This window comes from Oncorhynchus masou, chromosome 11 (assembly GCF_036934945.1).
Source record: "Oncorhynchus masou masou isolate Uvic2021 chromosome 11, UVic_Omas_1.1, whole genome shotgun sequence".
In the NCBI taxonomy this organism is placed as follows: Eukaryota; Metazoa; Chordata; class Actinopteri; order Salmoniformes; family Salmonidae; genus Oncorhynchus; species Oncorhynchus masou.
Genome location: NC_088222.1, coordinates 9225290 through 9251939, shown reverse-complemented (window position 1 = coordinate 9251939; position 26650 = coordinate 9225290). Strand labels below are relative to the sequence as shown.

General features: G+C 44.4%; 1 protein-coding gene across 11 annotated transcripts in view; it reads right to left on the bottom strand.

Annotated features, from left to right (window-relative positions):
* The window catches only part of mapk10 (mitogen-activated protein kinase 10), a 133011-nt gene that overhangs the window by 17926 nt on the left and 88435 nt on the right, over positions 1-26650 (bottom strand). For 8 of the 11 annotated variants that reach the window (XM_064977325.1, XM_064977326.1, XM_064977329.1 and 5 more), the window contains 4 exons: positions 26489-26560; positions 14370-14552; positions 10203-10327; positions 8850-8876 (listed from right to left, as the gene is read on the bottom strand). In XM_064977325.1, the coding sequence (XP_064833397.1) occupies positions 8850-8876; positions 10203-10327; positions 14370-14552; positions 26489-26560 (407 nt within the window). Of the gene's footprint in view, positions 1-8849; positions 8877-10202; positions 10328-14369; positions 14553-22564; positions 22637-26488; positions 26561-26650 lie in introns of all 11 variants that reach the window. The other 3 variants (XM_064977324.1, XM_064977327.1, XM_064977328.1) reach the window with 3 other exon arrangements.

Below are 26650 nucleotides of genomic sequence, written 5' to 3'. Positions count from 1 at the left end.
GAGTCACTGACGTGGTCTTCCTGTCCGGGGTGGAGCCTGTTCTGTTCTGCCTGCGGCTACGAAACCCTGACCTGTTCACCGGACGTGCTACCAGTCCCAGACCTGCTGTTTTCAACTCTAGAGACAGCAGGAGCGGTAGAGATACTCTGAATGATCGGCTATGAAAAGCCAACTGACATTTACTCCTGAGGTGCTGACCTGTTGCACCCCCGACAACCACTGTGATTATTATTTGACCCTGGTGGTCATCTATGAACATTTGAACATCTTGGCCATGTTCTGTTATAATCTCCACCCAGCACAGCCAGAAGAGGACTGCCCACCCCTCATAGCCTAGTATTGGACAGGAATGTAGTATAGGACAGGACTATAGTATAGGGCAGGAGTATAGTATAGGACAGGACTATAGCATAGGACAGGACTATAGCATAGGACAGGACTATAGTATAGGGCAGGAGTATAGTATAGGACAGGACTATAGTATAGGGCAGGAGTATAGTATAGGACAGGACTATAGCATAGGACAGGACTATAGTATAGGACAGGACTATAGTATAGGGCAGGAGTATAGTATAGGGCAGGACTATAGTATAGGACAGGAGTATAGTATAGGGCAGGAGTATAGTATAGGACGGATATAGATGACAGGAGTATAGTATAGGACAGGACTATAGCATAGGGCAGGAGTATAGTATAGGGCAGGACTATAGTATAGGACAGGAGTATAGTATAGGGCAGGAGTATAGTATAGGACGGATATAGATGACAGGAGTATAGCATAGGACAGGAGTATAGTATAGGGCAGGAGTATAGTATAGGGCAGGACTATAGCATAGGGCAGGAGTATAGTATAGGACAGGAGTATAGTATAGGATGGATATAGATGACAGGAGTATAGTATAGGACAGGAGTATAGTATAGGGCAGGACTATAGCATAGGACAGGAGTATAGTATAGGACAGGACTGTAGCATAGGGCAGGAGTATAGCATAGGGCGGGAGTATAGTATAGGACAGTACTATAGCATAGGGCAGGAGTATAGTATAGGACAGGAGTATAGTATAGGACGGATATAGATGACAGGAGTATAGTATAGGACAGGACTATAGCATAGGGCAGGAGTATAGTATAGGGCAGGACTATAGTATAGGACAGGAGTATAGTATAGGGCAGGAGTATAGTATAGGACGGATATAGATGGCAGGAGTATAGCATAGGACAGGAGTATAGTATAGGGCAGGAGTATAGTATAGGGCAGGACTATAGCATAGGACAGGAGTATAGTATAGGACAGGACTGTAGCATAGGGCAGGAGTATAGTATAGGGCAGGACTATAGCCTAGGGCAGGAGTATAGTATAGGACAGATATAGATGACAGGACTATAGCATAGGACAGGAGTATAGTATAGGACAGGACTGTAGCATAGGGCAGGACTATAGCATAGGACAGGACTATAGTATAGGGCAGGAGTATAGTATAGGACAGGACTATAGTATAGGGCAGGAGTATAGTATAGGACAGGACTATAGCATAGGACAGGACTATAGTATAGGACAGGACTATAGTATAGGGCAGGAGTATAGTATAGGGCAGGACTATAGTATAGGACAGGAGTATAGTATAGGGCAGGAGTATAGTATAGGACGGATATAGATGACAGGAGTATAGCATAGGACAGGAGTATAGTATAGGGCAGGAGTATAGTATAGGGCAGGACTATAGCATAGGGCAGGAGTATAGTATAGGACAGGAGTATAGTATAGGATGGATATAGATGACAGGAGTATAGTATAGGACAGGAGTATAGTATAGGGCAGGACTATAGCATAGGACAGGAGTATAGTATAGGACAGGACTGTAGCATAGGGCAGGAGTATAGCATAGGGCGGGAGTATAGTATAGGACAGTACTATAGCATAGGGCAGGAGTATAGTATAGGACAGGAGTATAGTACAGGACGGATATAGATGACAGGAGTATAGTATAGGACAGGACTATAGCATAGGGCAGGAGTATAGTATAGGGCAGGACTATAGTATAGGACAGGAGTATAGTATAGGGCAGGAGTATAGTATAGGACGGATATAGATGACAGGAGTATAGCATAGGACAGGAGTATAGTATAGGGCAGGAGTATAGTATAGGGCAGGACTATAGCATAGGACAGGAGTATAGTATAGGACAGGACTGTAGCATAGGGCAGGAGTATAGTATAGGGCAGGACTATAGCCTAGGGCAGGAGTATAGTATAGGACAGATATAGATGACAGGACTATAGCATAGGACAGGAGTATAGTATAGGACAGGACTGTAGCATAGGGCAGGAGTATAGTATAGGGCAGGAGTATAGCATAGGGCAGGAATATAGTATAGGACAGGAGTATAGTATAGGGCAGGACTATAGTATAGGGCAGGACTATAGTATAGGGCAGGAGTATAGTATTGGACAGGAATGTAGTATAGGGCAGGACTATAGCATAGGACAGGACTATAGCATAGGGCAGGAGTATAGTATAGGACGGATATAGATGACATGAGTATAGTATAGGACAGGAGTATAGTATAGGACAGGACTATAGCATAGGGCAGGAGTATAGGACAGGACTATAGCATAGGGCAGGAGTATAGTATAGGACATATATAGATGACAGGACTATAGCATAGGGCAGGAGTATAGTATAGGACAGGACTATAGTATAGGGCAGGAGTATAGTATAGGACAGATATAGATGACAGGACTATAGCATAGGGCAGGAGTATAGTATAGAACAGGACTATAGCATAGGGCAGGAGTATAGTATAGGACAGGAGTATAGTATAGGGCAGGAGTATAGTATAGGACAGGACTATAGCATAGGGCAGGAGTGTAGTATAGAACAGGACTATAGCATAGGGCAGGAGTATAGTATAGGACAGGAGTATAGTATAGGGCAGGAGTATAGTATAGGACAGGAGTATAGTATAGGGCAGGAGTATAGTATAGGGCAGGAGTATAGTATAGGACAGGACTATAGCATAGGGCAGGAGTGTAGTATAGAACAGGACTATAGCATAGGGCAGGAGTATAGTATAGGACAGGACTATAGTATAGGACAGGAGTATAGTATAGGGCAGGAGTATAGTATAGGACGGATATAGATGACAGGAGTATAGTATAGGACAGGACTATAGCATAGGGCAGGAGTATAGTATAGGGCAGGAGTATAGTATAGGACAGGAGTATAGTATAGGGCAGGAGTATAGTATAGGACAGATATAGATGACAGGACTATAGCATAGGGCAGGAGTATAGTATAGGACAGGAGTATAGTATAGGGCAGGAGTATAGTATAGGACAGATATAGATGACAGGACTATAGCATAGGGCAGGAGTATAGTATAGGACAGGAGTATAGCATAGGACAGGAGTATAGCATAGGGCAGGAGTATAGTACAGGACAGGACTATAGTATAGGGCAGGAGTATAGTATAGGACAGGAGTATAGTATAGGACGGATATAGATGACAGTAGTATAGTATAGGGCAGGAGTATAGTATAGGGCAGGAGTATAGTACAGGACAGGACTATAGTATAGGGCAGGAGTATAGTATAGGACAGGACTATAGCATAGGGCAGGAGTATAGTATAGGACAGGAGTATAGCATAGGACAGGAGTATAGTATAGGACAGATATAGATGACAGGACTATAGCATAGGGCAGGAGTATAGTACAGGACAGGACTATAGCATAGGGCAGGAGTATAGTATAGGACAGATATAGATGACAGGACTATAGTATAGGGCAGGAGTATAGTATAGGACAGGACTATAGCATAGGGCAGGAGTATAGTATAGGACAGGGCTATAGTATAGGGCAGGAGTATAGTATAGGACAGGACTATAGTATAGGGCAGGAGTATAGTATAGGACAGGACTATAGTATAGGGCAGGAGTATAGTATAGGACAGGACTATAGTATAGGGCAGGAGTATAGTATAGGGCAGGAGTATAGTATAGGACGGATATAGATGACAGGAGTATAGTCCAGTGCATTCGGAAAGTATTCAGACCCCTAGACTTTTTACACATTTTGTTACATTACAGCCTCATTCTGAAATTGACAAAATAGTCATTTTTTACTCATCAGTCTACACACAATATCCCATAATGACAAAGCAAAAACAGGTTTTTAGACATTTTTGCAATTAAAAAAACAAAAAAACAACTGAAATATTAAATTTACATAAGTATTCAAGTCCCTTGGCAGTACTTTGGCAGCAATTACAGCCTTGAGTCTCCTTGGGTATGACGCTACAAGCTTGGCACACCTGTATTTGGGGAGTGTCTCACATTCTTCTCTGTAGATCCTCTCAAGCTCTGTCAGGTTGGATGGGGAGCATCGCTGCACGGCTATTTTCAGGTCTCTCCAGAGATGTGCGATCTGGTTCAAGTCCGGGCTCTGGCTGGGCCACTCAAGGACATTCAGAGACTTGTCCCAAAGCCACTCCTGCGTTGTCTTGGCTGTGTCCTTAGGTTCGTTGTCCTGTTGGAAGGTGAACCTTCACCCCAGTTTGAGGTCCTGAGCATTCTGGAGAAGATTTTCACCAAGGATCGCTCTGTACTTTGCTTTGTTCATCTTACCCTCGATCCTGACTAATCTCCCAGTCCCTGCCCCTGAAAAATATCCCCCCAGCATGATGCTGCCATCACCATGCTTCACTGTAGGGATGGTGGTAGGTTTCCTCCAGGCGTGCCACTTGGCATTCAGGCCAAAGAGTTCAATCTTAGTTTAATCAGACGAGAGAATCATGTTTCTCATGGTCTGAGAATCCTGTAGGTGCCTTTTGGCAAACTTCAATCGGACTTTCATGTGGCTTTTACTGAGGAGTGGCTTCCGTTTGGCCACTCTACCATAAAGGCCTGATTGGTGGAGCGCTGCGGAGATGGTTGTCCTTCTGGGAGGTTCTCCCATCTCCACAGAGGAACTCTGGAGCTCTGGCAGGGTCACCTCCCTGACCAAGAGCTTCTCCCTTGATTGCTCAGTTTGGTCAGGCAGCCAGCTCTAGGAAGAGTCTTGGTGGTTCCAAACTTCTTCCATTTAAGAATGATGGAGGCCACTGTGATCTTGGGGACCTTCAATGCTGCAGAACATTTTTGGTACCCTTCCCCATATCTGTACCTCGACACAATCCTGTTTCGGAGCTCTACGGACAATTACTTCAACCTCAGGACTTGGCTTTTGCTCCAATGTGCACTGTCAACTGTGGGACCTTACATAGACAGGTGTGTACCTTTCCAAATACTGTCAAATCAATTGAATTTACCACAGGTTGACTCCAACCTAGTTGTAGAAACATCTCAAGGAAGGAGGATCAATGGAAACAGCTCAATTTCCAGTCTCGTAGCAAAGGATCTGAATACTTACATAAATAAGTTATTTCTGATTTTAATAAATGTGCAAAGAAGTCTTTGTCATTATGGGGTATTGTGTGTAGATTGATGAGGATCTTTATTTATTTATTCCATTTTAGAATAAGGCTGTAACTGTAATGAAGACGCTGAGAGTCGAGAAGCAGGTGAAGGTGGTACATTTAATAAAACAACAAACATGGAACGAGACAACATAGCAGTGGCGTTTACTGACTGGGGAAAGAACCTAAGGGAGTGCCAGATATAGGGGAGATAAAAAGTGAGGTAATGGAGTCCAGGTGTGCCTCAAGATGAAGTGTAATGATTGGTGCCAGGTGCGCGTAATGATTGGTGCCAGGTGCGCGTAATGATTGGTGCCAGGTGCGCGTAATGATTGGTGTCATGTGCGTGTAATGGTGGATGCCAGGTGCGCGTAATGATTGGTGCCAGGTGCGCGTAATGATTGGTGTCAGGTGCGCGTAATGATGGGTGCCAGGTGCGCGCAATGATGGATGCCAGGTGCGTGTAATGATTGGTGCCAGATGCGCTTAATGATTGATGCCAGGTGCGCGTAATGATTGGTGCCAGGTGCGCGTAATGATTGGTGCCAGGTCCACGTAATGATGGATGCCAGGACCGGTGGTTAGTAGACGTGACAGTAACGTAACAAAATGTGGAAAAAGTCAAGGGGTCTGAATACTTTACAAATGCACTGTATATGACAGGTGTAGTCGACAGGATAATAGTATAGGACAGGACATCTGACTGTGTTGTTGTATGTAACATACTATAGGCATGGCAGCCTACCAGTGCTGCAGACATCAACTGACTGACTGACGCCTGTCAACCATTTGTATCTCCTCAGTACTCCTCCAACTACCCTCAAATCTCTATCGTCTCCTTCCCTATCTGATTTTTTTTTACTTTCTTTAAATGTATTTTTTACCTTTATTTAACTAGGCAACTCAGTTAAGAACAAATTCTTATTTTCAATGACGGCCTAGGAACAGTGGGTTAACTGCCTGTTCAGGGGCAAAACGACAGATTTTTACCTCATCAGCTTGGGGATTTGAACTTGCAACCTTGCGGTTACTCGTCCAACGCTCCAACCACTAGGCTACCTAGTAGCCCCAGGGTGTCAGAATGTCAAACATGATGAATATTTTTGACGAGACTTCATATAAACCACATTCATGATGTGACCTTGGAAGTGGGTTAATTAAGAGGTCAATGCATACGTACACTACTGGACTACAACATTACAGGCTGCTTCCAAGGATTGGTCACGAGACCGGTAGGTAGTTGTTCAGCAGAGTATCAATCAATCAAAGTGAAAGGGTGAGCCTGAGAAAAAGTTCAGCCGAATCTCGAGGTATGTATGCTACATGCTGCATGTGTACTGTACAGGACTACTGTCCAGATGTTATCATATGTCTATAACACAGAGGATATTTAGGTAGTGTTTTACGAACAAATGTATCAAATCTATTGGTTTTTTTTCATTTATTTTAAGATTGCAATAAGATAGCATAGACGTTCTGTCTGGATATGACAGAGTACAGTAGGCTACAGCACGGTTTTCTTGCAGTTTCATCAACACATTAACGACCACTTCTACAGTGAAAAATGGCTCCAGTATTCATAGATGCAGCCAGACGGTATATTACTTCCTGTTAGTGAGGAGAAAGCCACACAGACATCCTGTCCACATAGTCTCTGCATTGAGTTAGTATTCAGTATTTTTCTGTTTATTAAGGATCACCATTAGCTGCTGCTACACTTCCTGGGGTCCATACAGGATTAAGGCAATTACAAACAAAATAAAACAGTATATCAAACATTACTACACACTATCTACCACAACATATCTCCAATACAAAAATCCACAATACAGCAATATAACAATATTAATGTACATGTGTGTGGATTGCGTGTTAGCATGGTTATTTATTTTATTTATTTATTTATCTGTTATTTTACCAGGTAAGTTGACTGAGAACATGTTCTCATTTGCAGCAACGACCTGGGGAATAGTTACAGGGGAGAGGACGGGGATGAATGAGCCAATTGTAAACTGGGGATTATTAGGTGTGTGTGTGTGTGTGTGTGTGTGTCTGTCTCCCCACAATCTGTTCCATAAGGTGTGGTTTTATCTGTTTTTATTTCTAACCAGATTTTACTGCTTGCATGAGTTACTTGATGTGGAATAAAGTTCCATGCAGTCATGGCTCTATGTAATACTGTGCGCCTCCCATATTCTGTTCTGGACTTGAGGGACTGTGAAGAGACCTCTGGTGGTGTGAAATGGCTAGCTGGTTTCAATCGGTGACGTCACTCGCTCTGAGACCTTGAAGTAGTGGTTCCCTTTGCTCTGCAAGGGCCGTGGTGTTTGTGGCGCGATGGGTGACGATGCTTCGTGGGTGACTGTTGTCTTGTGTGCAGAGGGGCTCTGGTTCAAGCCCAGGTAGGGGTGAGGGGATGGACAAAAGTTAAACTGTTACAGTGGCATGTCTTGTTGGGTATGTTAGGTATGCACACCACCAAGCTGTGTGCTAGTCATTTAAACAGATAGCTTGGTGCTTTCAACATGTCAATACCTCCCACAAAGACAAGTACTGACGCAATCAATCGCTCCACTAGTTTGAGCCAGGAGAGATAGACATGCAAGTCATTGATGTTAGTTCTCTGTGTACATTTAAGGGCCGGCCGTGCTGCTCTGTTCTGGGCCAACTGGAATTCGCCTACGTCCCTCTTTGTGGCACTTGACCATATAACAGGGCAGTAGTCCAGGTGCGACAAAACTAGGGCCTGTAGGACTTCTGTTGATAGCAATGTCAAGAAAGCAGAGCAGAACTTTATTACAGACAGACTTCTCCCCATCTTAGCTACCATTACATCAATATGTTATGACCACGACCGTTTACAATGCAGGGTTACTCCAAGCAGTTTAGTCTCCTCAACGTGTTGAATTTCCACATTATTCATTACAAGATTTAGTTGAGGTTTAGGGTTTAGTGAATGATTTGTTGCAAATATAATGCTTTTCGTTTTTGAAATATTGAGGACTAGTTAATTTCTTGCCACCCATTCTAAAACTGACTGCAGCTCTTTGTTTAAGTATTGCAATGATTTCACTTGCTGTGGTAGCCGACATGTATAGTTTTGAGTCATCAGAATACATAGACACGCTGGCTTTACTCAAAGCCAGTGGCAGTGTGATTAGTAAAGATTGAAAAAAAGTAAGGGGCTTTGCCAGCTGCCCTGGAGAATGCCTGACTCTACCTGGATTATGTTGGAGTGGCTTCCATTAAAGAACACTCTCTGTGTTCTGTTAGACAGGTAATTCTCGATCCACAATATAGCGGGGGGTGTAAAGCCATATGTGGTCATATCATGTTTGTAATGCTGTATATGCTGTATAGGAGATATATTTCTCTTGGTGTAAGTCTTTTATTTACCATTGATATTTGGACGAGATCCCTGGCCTTCATCAGCATGAAATGAACAATAAAGAGGGGAGAAAACAGTACATTGGTTTCAGGGAAAATATAATGCCATTGATGGCCAATATAAACTATATATCACATCTATACAACAATATAGAATATCCCATCATAAAACAGTAAAATGTCACTTTTTGGTCATTTTTGTTTTGATTAAGTAAAATGTATGTTTTCATAAAAGAATGAGACATGCTACAAATGAAATGTACATATTACACAATATCATATAATAATATACTTTAAAATGCATATTCCAACTGTCAAACATAGATATTATAATGAAGGTGTGCGATTTATTGCAAATAACAAAATAAAATAAACTTGATTAAAATATACTTAATTGATCTTGTTGAGAGTCATTGATACTCTATATTTGTACACCTCTTTCACATAGAGTCGTATGCTGAAATCCAAACTAATATACTAATTTACTACATTTCACTATTGGGAAGAGATTGCATCAGTTTGGGTTCCAGGCTAACAGAGAGGTTAACTTTTCATTCAGCAACCCAGTTCTGTCTGCTTCACTGGGTTCAGAGAAGGCCATGTCACACTGTATTGCATTATGCATAGGCAGATAGGCCTACTTGGTGTGAAATGCATCTAAAGTCTTCATCAAGTAAGAGACAAGCTGCAAATGCCTTTTTCCCAAACTCACTATTATCCCACAGTGATGAAGATCTTTAAAAGGGAACGACTATACTTCAGTACATAACCAGCGCACCTTAAGAAATGCCTGCTCTGCTATATGATCCATTATTAACTATCCAGTATTAACTATCCTTATCACACAGCTCCTGGATGAGCATGAACTATACTGTAATTCTCCCAAAGCAGTGAGCAGTGAGACTGGGTTTTGTATCTGTGCTCTATTTGAGGAATCAAGCACATTCCAGAAGGTAAAACCATAGTATATATTTCTATGGGTAAAACAACCAGTTGAGCCCACTGTTATGTCTCTACAGTACCATGCTAGTCAGTAACATGCGTACATGTTTCCATGACTACCTAATGCCAGATAAACTGTGGTGGGTAAAAGGGATAGACATAAAAGGTCAAACCACGAAGAGCAAGCAGGGGATGCAAAATAAACAAAGACAACAACAGAAATGTTTCTCTGGATGGTTCCTATAGTAACCATTATAAGAGGGGAATGTAACATAAACATAATATATCCACACACCACTAATACAAACACAAGGCAGATGAAAACAGCCCAAACTAAACACGTACCAAGCTGTAGGATTGACCTAGGGCTACTAACTGATACGGCTGTCAGACTTCTAGCTACAGACCCCTCCTACTCACCGCCTCCACCTCGGCTGGGTCGTACCAAACGTTGATGTAGGGGTGCTGTAAAGCTTCGTCCACTTGTATCCGCTTGGCTGGATCAATAATCAACATCTTACACAACAGGTCTCTGGCCTGGCTGGCTGTGGAGACAGAGAGAAGCAGAGAGAGAGAGAGAGAAGCATCAGAGTCAAGGAAGGAGAGAGGAGGCAGAGAGAGTGGGGTCAGAGTAAATGGATAGAATAGGAGAAGGGAGAAACTTAATCAGCAATAAAACACTGTCTATCAAACATTATGTGCATCCAAAACGGCACTCTATCCCAGCTGCAGTGTACTACTTTGTCTCATAGTGTCTCCATGTGAGACAATAGTTTACTGTTCATTTAAGATGTTTCCCTCTTCTGTTTCCATAGCACCACAGTCAAGGCTTCACACTCAGGGAACATTACGGTTCAACACAGACATTCAATCTCATGTCAGAAGAGAGAAGAGAGCTTGCTATAGTAACCTACTTGTTTCTCAAGGTTATGAATTACAATGCTCTTACAACTTTTTGTATTAGCCTTAAATTACAAATGTAATATTTCTTTAGATGCAAATTCACAAAATAAAAAAACATGATCATGATGAATCCATCTGTGCTTCCTGCTCTTGTACCAATATGAACTGTTCAGTTCTACAATAGCAAACTCTTCACCCACAATCCCTCCCACAACCCCCCAATCCCCCCCACAACCCCCCAATCCCTCCCACAACCCCCCAATCCCCCCCACAACCCCCCAATCCCTCCCACAGCCCCTCCATCCCTCCCACAACCCCCAATCCTTCCCACAACCCCCCAATCCCTCCCACAAACCCCCAATCCCTCCATCCCTCACACCATCCTTCTATCCATCCCTCCATCCATCCCACAGCCCCTCCATCCCTCCCACAACCCCTCCATCCATCCCTCCATCCATCCCACAGCCCCTCCATCCCTCCCACAACCCCCCAATCCCTCCCACAAACCCCCAATCCCTCCATCCCTCACACCATCCTTCTATCCATCCCTCCATCCATCCCACATCCCCTCCATCCCTCCCACAGCTCCTCCATCCCTCCCACAACCCCTCCATCCATTCCTCCCACCATCCTTCCATCTATCCCTCCATCCCTCCCATAGGCCCTCCATCTATCCATCCCATCCCTGCCACATCCTTCCATCCAACCGTCTCTCACAGCCCCTCCATCCCTCTATCCCATCCCTCCCACCATCCCTCACCCCATCCCTTCATCCTTCCCCCATCCCTTCATCCATCCCTCCACCCCTCGTACGGCCCTGACAGTCTGACTCACTATAAATAGTATATTAGCAGCAGTCATACGATCTGCACGGTCCCTTCCCTCATCACCATCCCCACACTGTGCTGCGTCACCATGGCAGCAGCTATAGGCGAGAGCCATAGCAATCTCCAAAATGGCGTCTCAGACGCTCCCTCCTCTGAGTCACTCCTTATCTCTAGGATTGCAGCTCTCTCAGCATGCAGTGTAACCAAAGACCACAGCTCCACTAGCTTTAGTCCTAACAGGATTTCCCAGGCTCCTACCTAGCCTCCAGTACAGCTACGTAAACAGTACTCTCTATCGTGCCGAACCCAAGCATATGCTGTTCCAGCTGAAATGTTTTATTTTGACATTGTCCTTTCCAGCACGGTTCCAGTAATTGTGGTGGATGCATAGCCAGGCGAGCCCAGTACATCTCTGGTCGGTTTGGCTCGGCTCAGCTCAGTAGTCAATCACTCTAATGCAGTTTCTCTCTAACACACTCGGTCTCTAACACACTCGCTCTCTAACACACTCGCTCTCTAACACACTCGCTCTCTAACACACTCGCTCTCTAACACTATATCTTTCCTTCCGTCTCTGGCTGTGACTGTAACCATTATGTCCTCTCAATAACCAACAAGTAATCTAATTAACAATTCCAAGACAGTAGTTTTGGAATTGTCTGTTAGATTACTTGTAGGTTATTACTGCATTGTCGGAACTAGAAGCACAAGCATTTTGCTACACTCGCATTAACATCTGCTAACCATGTGTATGTGACAAATAAAATTTGATTTGAATTTGATTTGATTTGAACTCAGTGGGTGTATTCCTCTAGTATATCTGACACAGCCGCTATAACACAGCTCTAACTCAGTGGGTGTATTCCTCTAGTATATCTGACACAGCCGCTATAACACAGCTCTAACTCAGTGGGTGTATTCCTCTAGTATATCTGACACAGCCGCTATAACACAGCTCTAACTCAGTGGGTGTATTCCTCTAGTATATCTGACACAGCCGCTATAACACAGCTCTAACTCAGTGGGTGTATTCCTCTAGTATATCTGACACAGCCGCTATAACACAGCTCTAACTCAGTGGGTGTATTCCTCTAGTATATCTGACACAGCCGCTATAACACAGCTCTAACTCAGTGGGTGTATTCCTCTAGTATATCTGACACAGCCGCTATAACACAGCTCTAACTCAGTGGGTGTATTCCTCTAGTATATCTGACACAGCCGCTATAACACAGCTCTAACTCAGTGGGTGTATTCCTCTAGTATATCTGACACAGCCGCTATAACACAGCTCTAACTCAGTGGGTGTATTCCTCTAGTATATCTGACACAGCCGCTATAACACAGCTCTAACTCAGTGGGTGTATTCCTCTAGTATATCTGACACAGCCGCTATAACACAGCTCTAACTCAGTGGGTGTATTCCTCTAGTATATCTGACACAGCCGCTATAACACAGCTCTAACTCAGTGGGTGTATTCCTCTAGTATATCTGACACAGCCGCTATAACACAGCTCTAACTCAGTGGGTGTATTCCTCTAGTATATCTGACACAGCCGCTATAACACAGCTCTAACTCAGTGGGTGTATTCCTCTAGTATATCTGACACAGCCGCTATAACACAGCTCTAACTCAGTGGGTGTATTCCTCTAGCAGCCCATCTCCTCTCCTTCAGTCTGTTTTCTGCAGGGATCAGGCAGTCAGCAGGAAGGATCTAGGAGGTAGCAGGCAGGCCGCAGGAGGCGGGAGACAGGAGACAAGAGACAGGGGGTAACAGACAGGACACATGAGCCCGCTGGAGACAGGAGGTAGCAGGCAGGAGGTGGCAGCAGCCAGGAGACAGCAGGCAGGAGGTGGCAGGAGACAGGAGACAGCAAGCAGGAGGTGGCAGGAGACAGGAGACAGCAGGCAGGAGGTGGCAGGAGACAGCAGGCAGGAGGTGGCAGGAGACAGGAGACAGCAGGCAGGAGGTGGCAGGAGACAGGAGACAGCAAGCAGGAGGTGGCAGGAGCCAGGAGACAGCAGGCAGGAGGTGGCAGGAGACAGGAGACAGCAGGCATGAGGTGGCAGGAGACAGGAGGCAGCAGGAGACAGGAGGCAGGCGGCGGGAGATGGGAGGTGGCAGGAGACAGGAGGCGGGAGATGGGAGGTGGCAGGAGACAGGAGGTAGGAGACAGGAGACAGAAAACAGGAGGCAGGAGACAGAAGACAGGAGGCAGGAGACGGCAGGAGACAAGAGGCAGGCAAGAGGAGACAGGAGGCAGCAGGAGGGCTCCTGAGTCATTCATGTGAATTTCCTTCCCAGACATACTGCATGGCTTGATGTAGCAGCAGTACCAGGCAGATTTCATTATATTTAGGAGAAATCTGTCTTCATCTGATATAGCCTGTTATCCTCCAGGGATTTTGTAAACTATTTTCTCTGGAAGCCTCCTACAGAAATAGTTCCTGGGAATACCATGATATGATGAATATGATTTCTCTGGAAATGTAGATGGAGAGGTAGTGGATGACATCTTGGTTTAAACCCTCTTCCTCTAAATACATTTCACTGAAGGGAGTGACTGTCACCCTAGTCAATTTCAGTTACAGTATATCACTTCACTTATTCTGCCTCTCGTGAGCCAAAAGCCAGTTCAGTTTGATGAGATTACAATCACATAAAATATATATGCCTTTATCACACAGACACATTGACTCCATGAACAACACACAAAGACACATTGACAAACTGTACAGCACTCACAGACACAAACAATCTCTAGTTTCCGCAAACATTCTTGAAAAGAACAAAATAGAACAGAACAGAACCGAATAGAATTGCATAGAATAGAACCGCCACTTCATTGACTCACCTTTCAGTTTGTTGTGCTCTGAGTCTGCGGGGAAGAGGCAGTCAGGGAAGAGCTTGGGGAAGGTGAGGCCTGCATATTTGGGCCTGTTCTCTACATAGTTACGGACGGTGGGCTGCAGTTTCTTCATAAACTCTGGCGCAGGCGTGCCCAGCTGCTCAATCACCTTATTCCATTGGTCAATATCTGAGAGGGAGGGGTTAAGAAAAAAAACACAACAAACCTGGACAGCAAAGCACCCTGGCCTGGCTATGTCACTAAACTGTTACTCTGTACATAGGCTTTAAACTGCAACTGCTACTGTTGCTGCTACTACTGACGCTACTACAACTAATACGGCTGCTACAACTACTACTACTACTGCTACTACTACTACAACTACTCCTACTACTGGTAGGCCGTCAATGTAAATAAGATTTTGCTCTTAACTGACTTGGATGGTTAAAAAAATGTCAAAAATTTAAAAAATACTACTCCTTCTGCTCCTACTACTACTGACACTACTACTACTGATACTACTGACACTGACACAACTACTACTGCTACTACTGACACTACTACTACTGATACTACTACTACTCCTACTGCTCCAACTCCTATTGCTCCTACTCCTATTGCTCCTACTGCTCCTACTCCTACTGCTACAACTCCTACTGCTACTACTGACACTACTAGTACTGATACTACTACTACTACTGCTACTACTGACACTACTACTACTGATACTACTGACACTGACACAACTACTACTGCTACTACTGACACTACTAGTACTGATACTACTGACACTGACACAACTACTACTGCTACTACTGACACTACTAGTACTGATACTACTACTACTACTGCTCCAACTCCTATTGCTCCTACTCCTACTGCTCCTACTCCTACTGCTACTACTACTACTGACACTGACACTACTACTACTGCTACTACTGACACTACTACTTCTGATACTACTCCTACTGCTACTACTACTACTGACACTACTACTACTGACACTACTACTACTGCTACTACTCCTACTGCTCCTACTGCTATTACTACTACTGACACTACTACTACTGCTCCTACTCCTACTACTGACACTGACACTACTACTACTACTGACACTACTACTACTGATACTACTACTACTGATACTACTACTACTGATACTACTACTACTGACACTACTACTACTGATACTACTACTGACACTACTACTACTGATACTACTACTACTGATACTACTACTACTGCTCCTACTTCTACTGCTACTACTACTACTACTACTACTGACACTACTACTACTGATACTACTACTGACACTACTACTACTGATACTACTACTACTGATACTACTACTACTGCTCCTACTTCTACTGCTACTACTACTACTACTACTACTACTACTGACACTACTACTACTGCTCCTACTCCTACTACTACTACTACTACTACTACTACTGACACTGACACTACTACTGCTACTACTGACACTGACACTACTACTACTACTACTACTGACACTACTACTACTGACACTACTCCTACTGCTCCAACTCCTACTACTACTACTACTACTACTACTACTACTACTACTGACACTACTACTACTGCTCCAACTCCTACTGCTCCAACTCCTACTGCTACTACTACTACTGACACTGACACTACTACTACTACTACTACTGACACTACTACTACTGATACTACTCCTACTGCTACTACTACTACTGACACTACTACTACTGCTACTACTCCTACTGCTCCTACTGCTATTACTACTACTGACACTACTACTACTGCTCCTACTCCTACTACTACTACTGACACTGACACTACTACTACTACTGACACTACTACTACTGCCCCTACTCCTACTGCTCCAACTCCTACTGCTACTACTACTACTGACACTGACACTACTACTACTGACACTGACACTACTACTACTGACACTGACACAACTACTACTGATACTACTACTACTGACATTACTACTACTGCTACTAAAACTAATGATACTACTACTACTACTACTACTACTGATACTACTACTACTGATGCTACTATTACTACCACTACTGGTGCTACTACTACAACGACTACTCCTACTACTGATACAACTACTACTACTCATACTGCTACTACTACAACTGATACTACTACTACTGATACTACTACTACTACTACTACTCCTATTGCTACTACTACTACTAATGATACTACTACTACTGATACTACTACTACTACTTCTCATGTCCTTAGGTCTGCTTAGGAGAGTGATATCTGCGTGCAGGCCTACTGTAGTCCTATGCATACATGATGATGTTACATCTTAATGTCATAGACATACAGTACAGTGTTCCCTTTAGTGTTCTGTCCATTGCTACCATCACTTTGTGATAAAGTGTTTTATAAATTAAATTCATATTTTATTATTAGTAGTAGCAGTAGCAATAGTAGTAGCAGTAGTAGCAGCAGCAGCAGCAGCAGTAGTAGTAGTAGCAGTAGTAGTAGTAGTAGTAGCAGTAGTAATAGTAGTAGCAGTAGTATCAGTAGTAGTAGTATCAATAGTAGTAGTAGTAGTAGTATCAGTAGTAGTAGTGGTGGTAGTGGTAGTAGTGGTGGTAGTAGTAGTAGTAGTGGTAGTAGCAGCAGCAGTAGTAATAGTAGTAGTAGTAGTAGTAGCAGTAGTAGCAGTAGCAGTAGTAGTAGCAGTAGCAGTAGTAGTAGTAGCAGCAGCAGCAGCAGTAGCAGTAGCAGCAGCAGCAGCAGTAGTAGTAGGAGTAGTAGCAGCAGCAGCAGCAGTAGTAGTAGCAGTAGTAGTAGCAGCAGTAGCAGTAGCAGTAGCAGCAGTAGCAGTAGTAGCAGCGGTAGTAGTAGTAGTAGTAGCAACAGTAGCAGCAGTAGATAGCAGCAGCAGCAGTAGTAGTAGTAATGGTAGTAGTGGTAGTAGTAGCAGCAGCAGCAGCAGTAGTAGCAGTAGCAGTAATAGTGGTAGTAGTAGTAGTAACAGTAATAGTAGTAGTAGCAGCAGCAGTAGTAGTAGTAGTAGCAGTAATGTAGCAGCAGTAGTAGCAGCAGCAGTAGTAGTAGTAGCAGCAGCAGTAGCAGCAGTAAGTGTAAGTAGCAGTAGTAGTAGTGGTAGCGGCAGCAGCAGTAGTAGCAGCAGTAGTAGCAGTAGCAGCAGCAGTAGTGCAACAGTAGTAGTAGTGGCAGCGGTAGCAGCAGCAGTAGTAGTAGTGCAGGTGGTAGTAGCCAGTAGTAGCAGGTAACGGTGCAGCAGCAGCAGTAATGGTGCAGGTGGTGGTGGTGGTAATGGTGGCGTGGTGGTGGTGGTGGTGGTGCAGCAGTGGTGGTGGTGGTGGTAGGTGGTAGGTGGTGGTGGCGGTAGTAGCGGTGGTGGTGGCGGTGTGGTGGTGGTGTGGTAGCGGCGGTGGTGGTGGTGGCGGTGGTAATAGTAGTGGTGGTGGTGGCGGCGGCGGTGGTGGTGGTGGCGGTGTGGTAATGGTGCGGTGGTGGTGGTGGCGGTGGTGGCGGTGGTGGTGGCGGTGGTGGTGGTGGTGTGGTGGTGGTGGTGGCGGTGGTGGTGGTGGTGGCGGTGGTAATGGTGGTGGTGGTGGTGGTGGCGGTGGTGGCGGTGGTGGTGGCGGTGGTGCAGCGGTGGTGGCGGTGGCGGTGGTGGTGGTGGTGCGGTGCGGTGGCGGTGGTGGTGGTGGTGGTGGTGGTGCGGTGCTGGTGGTGGCGGTGGTGGGTGGTGGTGGTGGCGGTGGTGGTGGTGGTGGTGGTGGTGGTGGTGGTGGTGGTGGTGGTGTGGCGGTGGTGGTGTGGTGGCGGTGGTGGCAGGTGGTGGCGGTGGTGGCAGGTGGTGGTGGCAGCGGTGGTGGTGGTGGCGGTGGTGGTGGTGGTGGTGGTGGTGGCGGTGGTGGTGGTGGTGGCGGTGGTGGTGCAGCAGCAGGTGGTAATGGTGCAGGCAGCGGTGGTGGTGGTGGCGGTGGTGGTAATGGTGGTGGTGGTGGCGGCGGCGGCGGCGGCGGCGGTGGTGGTGGTGGTGGTGGCGGTGGTGGTGGTGGTGGCGGTGGTGGTGGTGGTGGCGGTGGTGGCGGTGGTGGTGGTGGCGGTGGTGGTGGTGGTGGCGTTGGTGGTAGCGGTGGTGGTGGTGCGGTGGTGGTGGCGGTGGTGGTGGTGGCGGTGGTGGTGGTGGTGGTGGTGGTGGTGGTGGCGGTGGTGGTGGTGGTGGCGGTGGTGGTAGCATGGTGGTAGTGGCAGCAACAGCGGCGGCGGCGGTGGTGGCGGTGGTGCTGCAGGTGGTGGCGCAGCGTGGTGCTGTTGCCGCGGCGGCGGCGGCCGGTTGTGCAGCTGGTGGCGCTGTGGTGGTGGTGGCGGTGGTGGCGGTGGTGGTGGCAGTGGTGGTGGTGGTGGTGGCAGTGGCGGCGGCAGGTGGTGGTGGTGGCGGTGGTGGTGGTGCAGCGGTGGTGGTAACAGTGGTGGTAATGCGTGGCAGCGCAGTGGTGGTAGTGGCAGGTGGTGGTAATGGTGGTGGCGCAGTGCCGCGGACCGCCACCACCACCACGACCGCCACCACCACCACCACTATTACTACCACCACCACCACCACCACCACCACCACCACCGCCACCACTACCACTGCTGCTACCACCACCACTACCACCACCACCACCGCCACTACTACCACCGCCACCACTACTACTACTACTGCTACTACTACTACTGCTACTACTGCTACTGCTACTACTGCTACTACTACTACTACTACTGCTACTACTACTACTACTACTGCTGCTGCTACTAATAATAACATATGAATTTAATTTATAAAACGCTTTATCACAAAGTGCTAAAGATGATAGCAATGAACAGAACACTAAAGGGAACACTGTACTGTACGTCTATGACATTAAGATGTAACATCATCATGTATGCATAGGACTACAGTAGGCCTGCACGCAGATATCACTCTCCTAAGCAGACCTAAGGACATGTATAATCTGTATAATCTGTATAATCTGCCGGTCCTCAAACAAAATAAAGTTGTCTTTTTCCATGTCTAAGGGGAGCGATTACTACATCTATGTTTTGACTTTTAATGATATATACCCATTGATTCCTGAAGAATATAAACTTATAAATGCCCCATGAGCTCAGTCCAACTGTCTGACCCCATCAAAACCCAGAATAAAAGCTTGTTTAACTCCTTCGTTTGTCATCAAAAACTGTATACTGTAGCCTCAAAACATGGTAGAAGCGATCATGTTGATATCATGGATCGTCAGTCCTTGCATCCATAGCTCTGTCTATGAATTTGAGGGTGGTTACATTTCTCCAGCCCCATCCCTCTGTTTACCATAACAGTGCCATGGTGGCTGCTTTGTTATTGCTTGAATTGCAGATTGACCATTTAATCACTGTAAACAAACAGATCTCTTCCTAGTCTTGACAGTCCAAACAGATGTTGATCAACATTGTACGATATTGTGCAGTCAGTGGCCCGTACGGACGGTAAGTGGGTTCACCAACAAACAAAGGCCTTGTACACCTATCTATGGATTAACACAAAACAGTGTTTACTTGGTACCAGGGCAGCGTTTTCCAAACTCAGTCCTGAGGACCCCGAGGGGTGGACATTTAGTTTTTTTGCTATAGGACTACACAGCTAATTCAAATAATCAACTCATCAGCAAGCTTTGATTATTTGAATCAGCTGTGTAGTGCTAGAGTAAAAACCCATAGCGTTCCCCCCCTGGGTTCCCGGGACCTAGTTTGGGAAACCCTGTACTAGGGACTACCGATAGAATGGAGTCAAGTACTGTAGCTGAATCTGCAGCAATACTTGTTGTGCATGGTCCCTGACAAATAAACTAATAAAAGGGGTAATAAAATAGATATTTTCTGGCATTTTGTGCATTATTAAAACTAGTACTACAGTACCTATTTTCTGACGCAAGACATGCATGTGTCAGAACGATGCGTAGAGAGTCCTGTCTGAGTGTTCTATTGGTCAGAGTGATCTGGGCCGGGGTGAGGAGTTCATTCCTCCCCTCTCCTCTCCTCATCTACAATGGTAATTCCACTCTTTAAAATCTGCTATAAGAAAGACTCTATTAATACTAAAGCTTTTGTTATTATTGAATCAGCACTCCACATTCTCCCATATCCTTAATTAAAGGGCTACCTAGGGTTCTGCTCAATCTGTTTGGCTGAAGCATTATAAATGTAAGGGTTACTTAGCCAGCGTATGCAGCGTTTACCGTGAATGTATGTCTCTGCTAACGCGGGAAGATTGCCTTTGAATGTCAATCACGCTCTAATGCTGAACTTCAGCGAAACAGATTGAATCGAGCCCTTAATCTCTCAGTGAAGGCATGGCGCATTCCAAACAACACCCTTTTCCCTGCACTACTTCCCACTTTGGGCCCTGGTCAAAAAGTAGTGCACTATAGGGAATACAGTAAGATGCCATTTGGGACACAGGCACAGTGGTATAGAGCAGAGTCAATGCTTTTCTCCTTGGCTTCCTATCATTTAATAAACTGTTCCCCAGTCCTGGCTTAAGATAAGATGCACGTACATGTGAGGTGAGGTGGGTTTTAAAACTAGCAGATCGGAACATCCCAAAGTTCTCTCTGGGTTGTATAAAATATACTTTATCAATATGAAGGCAGAAGAAGGGGTACTGTAGAATGTTCCAGAGGCTGGTTGGTGTGATTTTGTGTTTAAGATTGCTGTTTTATTTTATTATTATAAGAGTTCTAGTAATATTTCCATTACATTTATTACAAATGGCAAATAAACTTGAATGTTGATTTTGAATGATGAGCCCTATTTTAGGATAGGAACAGAGGGGTAAGGATGGTGTGTGTGTATTTGTATGTAGGTGAATAGGAGGTGGCCAAGATGAGGAAGGGGGGGTGATGGCGGAGATGGTTGAGTCTTTGTTCTCTCCATCTCCCAACGTTCTCAGAGGGGGTGGTAGAGGATGTCTGCCAGCCAGCCAGGACATCCAGAAACACATGAGCTCATCCTGCTGGAACGCCAGCTTCATTTCCTCTTTGTCTACATCCCACTTTGGGAATTGCATCTACACCATGCTGTGAGATGAGAAGCTTGGGGACCTTTTCATTAATTCCCTAAAATTATTCTACATGGATGTTTAGCTTGTCTAATTTGATTAAAACAATTTGCTGAAATGTATTCTAAAACCTTTCCATATAACTACGTATCTTAATTAGGGTTTTAAAAGAAAGCATTGACTTTTTTATACTGACAATCCCCGTTAAATATTATCAGTATCCCCCTCATCTTGAATTTACGCAATTTTCAAAATGTTCCGCTTTTATGATGGTGTTCAAACTGCTCGTCTCAATGACAGCCCTGATATGTTATAGCCTGTAAAGACTGGAACAAAGCCAGAAAGAGGCAGGTGTGAAATCGCAAGCTAGTTAGCGGTGGTGCGCTAGTAGCAAATCTATGGAGCGTGTTGTATCATTAGCCCCGTTTAAACCTGGCGCTAACATGCATCCTTGGTCCTGATCTGAACCACATTCTGATTGTGCCCAGATGTTCTGATATATGTCTACACGTGGTATTAAAATGTGTTTATTATCCCTCCACTGTGTCTGCATTGTGACCAAATGTCCCTGTCCTTCCCCGTATGCAAATTATTTGACAGATATTCTTCTAAAATATTATTGATTTCTTTTAAAACACATATCGATGTCAAAAGTCAATGGCGCCAGCTGTCAATGATTTTAAAAAGGCAGAATAATGATGATTTATATGCTTTTACTGTCCAGGTCCGTCTACACTTGTGAGAAATCCAGACATAATGCATGCCTGACTACCACCAGAGTGGTCAGGAAGATCTGATCACAATCAGATCCCAACGTGTCTTTTGATCATCTACACCCGTCTACAAATGTAGGCACAATTAGGATGTGGACACAATCAGGATGTGGACACAATCAGGAAAAATGTGGCCATTGTGTTAATACTAGTTATAGTCTATAGAACGAGGCGAGGATACGGTCGGTGCCTGAGAACAGCACTGTCCCTATTATCTAAAGGTTCTACAGGGCATATACTGTATGCCGCTAGCCATTGAACCCTATTTGGTTCTTCACAACGCCATTTCGTCTAGCAGTGTGCAGTATAGTGTTGATGATTTGTTCCCAGAAGTGAGGCAAGGATACGGTCGGTGCCTGGGAACAGCACTGTCCCTCTTATCACCTCTCCAAAGATGCAGCCCACAGACCACATGTCCACTGCAGCCAGACACAGTCCCATACCAGTCACTCAGCATGTATGACACATGACATTACAAACCAGAGGAGGCTGCTAAGGGGAGGACGGCTCATAATAATGGCTGGAACGGAGCAAATGGAATGGCATCAAACACCTGGAAACCACGGAAACCATGTGTTTGATGTATTTGATACCATTCCACCAATTCTGCTTCAGCCATTACCACAAGTCCGTCCTCCCCAATTAAGGCGCCACCAACCTCCTGTGATACTAACTCCATCCACCACACACTGCGCCCAGACATACAACATGACACATGCCTGTTCTAAAAGGGCTTTTCTAAAGCATGGTAAGTAAAGCCACTCTCTAGTGGATATGAATAGCTTCGTTCCAAAATGCTATATCCAACCATTTTTCACATTTGTGTTTTTTTTTTCATCAGAAATGAATGCTTATGGTAAGAATCACGTGTGTGTAAAATATTACTTTTCTCCGATTTTTTATTAATAGATGATAGATGTGTGTTAAAATGTTGTTGTTTTTTTCTGTGGAAGTGCTATATTTCCATTGTTTAGCTGGAATGGAATGTTCGTATAGTCCCAGTTGGTATTAGATAGAACGTCGAGGACCCGCCCGCCTGTGGGGAAAACAACATGCGGTTACCTAGGTTACCCCATTGGGCTCACAGCAAAAACTTGACCTTTGTAGCGGTCAACGGTTATGAAAACTATTTACGTGTTTCTAAGTAGTGAGAACGCTAGGGAGCAGGCAGTGTTAAAAATGAATCTTTAGACTTGTTGTACTTTTATTTATTGTAGTTATGTAATTGACTAAAACAGGCAGACAACAAGAAAATTGTGTTTGACAAAGGTCAAGTTTTTTGCTCGATGTGAGTGTGTGCTAGCGAGCTACCAACCAGAACATTAAGCTAGCCAAGACCAACAACACAAACAAACGGACTATACTGCTACAAGTAGTGAGTGGAGTTCTAAACAGACTGTACTGAACATGTTAAATGTCTTACCTGTGATTAAATGTTTTCTGCACACATATCTACGTGTAGCCTGCTTGGACAATGGATCCCCATGTGTCCCAATCTCCCATGTTGAATAGCCTGAAGCCACAGGGCACTTCTCACAGGCTCTATTTCCCCATGTGTCCCAATCTCCCATGTTGAATAGCCTGAAGCCACAGGGCACTTCTCACAGGCTCTATTTCCCTATGTGGGTCAATTGCGAACCGTAGGTCGGGATTTTTGACCTGGTTGCATTGAACAACACAGCGGCTTTTCGGCATGTTTGGTTATTTCTGTATAACAAAAAACAAATCGACAACGAAGTTGGCTCTTTTACAATGGGGGTCAATGTTCGAGGGGAATTCCTTATTATTAAGTGAATATCAACTCGGAGTATCCTGTACATTTGACTGTGATATGTGGTGGTCTCACCTACCGATCTTAAGATGAATGAACTAACTGTAAGTTGCTCTGGATAAAAGCATCTGCAAAATGACTAAAATGTAAAATCGTACTGATTCATTTTAATTTTTTTTTTTTTTATTGATGTCACAAATGCATCATTATATACAGTTCTTTATTAAACCAAGCAATACTATTTATTTATCTGAGAGTGAGGTGGATATACTGTAGAGTTTCGAAACAAAACGTGATTATTTGTCTCTCTGAAATTAAAGTGACAAAACATGAAACAAATACGCATCTGTCATTGAACAACCCCATGCCATAATTAGGTAGTGAAGAACACGGCAACCTCTTTCATAACTTCTTTAACCTCTTGAAACTCTGGGGGCGCTATTTCATTTTTTGGATGAAAAACATTCCTGTTTTAAATAAGATATTTTGTCACAAAAAGATGCTCGACTATGCATATAATTGATAGCTTAGGAAAGAAAACACTCTGACGTTGCCAGAACTGCAAAGATATTCTCTGTGCGTGCCCTAGAACATGAGCTACAGGCAAAACCAAGATGAAACGGCATCCAGGAAATCAGCAGGATTTTTGAGGAAAAAACACCTTGAGGATTGATTCCAAACAACGTTTGCCATGTTTCGGTAGATATTATGGAGTTAATTCGGAAAAAGTTTGACGTTGTTGGTGACTGAATTTTCGTTTCGGTAGCCAAATGTGATGTAAAAAACGGAGCGATTTCTCCTACACAAAGATTCTTTCAGGAAAAACTGAACATTTGCTATGTAACTGAGAGTCTCCTCATTGAAAACATCCGAAGCTCTTCAAAGGTAAATGATTTTATTTATTTGGTTATATGGTTTTTGTGAAAATGTTGCGTGCTAAATGCTACTCAAAATGCTAAGCTAGCTTTTCATACTCTTACACAAATTAGTGAATTGCTATGGTTCAAAAGCATATTTTGAAAATCTGAGATGACAGTGTTGTTAAGGAAAGGCTAAGCTTAAGAGCAGGTGCATTATTTTCATTTTATTTGCGATTTTCAGAAATCGTTAACGTTGCGTTATGCTAATGAGCCGGAGGCTTTATTCACGATCCCGGATCCGGGATGGGGAGTTTCAAGAGGTACAATAAAAGAATAACATTTCTGAAAATGGATATATATATAATTTTGGAATGAAACTTTTCATATGTTCTAGCTTGGTAAAAATCCACTGTAAAAGCAAATGACATGTTTCACTCTGCTGGCATTTTGATTAGCATTGACTACCTTAAGATAATGACACAATGGCCTTGAAATATATTGTGGATTCCCACAGTGTATACAACACACACCAGGCAGACACACTCACCACCAGAAGTATATCAATTAAGAAAAGCATAAATATTCTGAGTGAGGAATGTCTCATTCTGCCGGAGGTCCCAGAATAAAGAGGTTGAATACAGGATGGATAATTATTTTCTTGGTAAGAACGGACATTAAGACAATTTGTTAATATTACACTTTTAGAGAGGTTAATTCATGTATTAGATGATAAATTAATAATACAATTATGGAAATATTAAAGGTATTGTGAAGTCAGCCAAGTTAGTTAGAGTCACTAGACCTACAACAGCCCAGTACCTAACAGAGGAGGACAGCCCAGTACCTAACAGAGGAGGACAGGTCAGTACCTAACAGAGGAGGACAGGCCAGTACCTAACAGAGGAGGACAGGCCAGTACCTAACAGAGGAGGACAGGTCAGTACCTAACAGAGGAGGACAGGCCAGTACCTAACAGAGGAGGACAGGCCAGTACCTAACAGAGGAGGACAGGCCAGTACCTAACAGAGGAGGACAGGCCAGTACCTAACAGAGGAGGACAGCCCAGTACCTAACAGAGGAGGACAGCCCAGTACCTAACAGAGGAGGACAGCCCAGTACCTAACAGAGGAGGACAGGCCAGTACCTAACAGAGGAGGACAGGCCAGTACCTAACGGATGGGGACAGCCCAGTACCTAACAGAGGAGTACAGGTCAGTACCTAACAGAGGAGGACAGGTCAGGTATCGATTCACCTTCAGAGTCTGAGAAGAATCATCAGAAAATATATGTATAAAGAATTGGGCCAATGGTAGGATTTGATGTACGTACTCTACTTCCTTTATTTTGATACAAATCACTTATTAAATACCTGTTCACTCAAATTTTACAGGCACAAATCTTAGACCGCGATTCAAAGAATGGCATATTAAAGCACAGTAACAGACTATTATGGGTAATTTACGCTTGCGCAGCGTTTACCACGAAAGCGATCTCTGCGAATGTTGGGGGAAATAGCCTTTAAAATATGTATTGTCAGCAGCATAGTGCCCTGCGCAATAGCAGATTGGATTGAATGCTGGCCTTATTCTTTGATCAAGATCAACTGACAATATGTATATTATCTTCGTCAGTAAGGATACAGTCCCGGCCAGGGAACAGAATTTTGTGACGCACCATTTCTCCCATAATGCACCCCACCGACCATATATCCACTGCAGGTACAAAGACAGAGAGTGAGAGATAAGTCAGAGGTTAGCATTAGAAAAGAAAACCGTAGGCTCTTTCTCAGTTCCTCTTTCCCA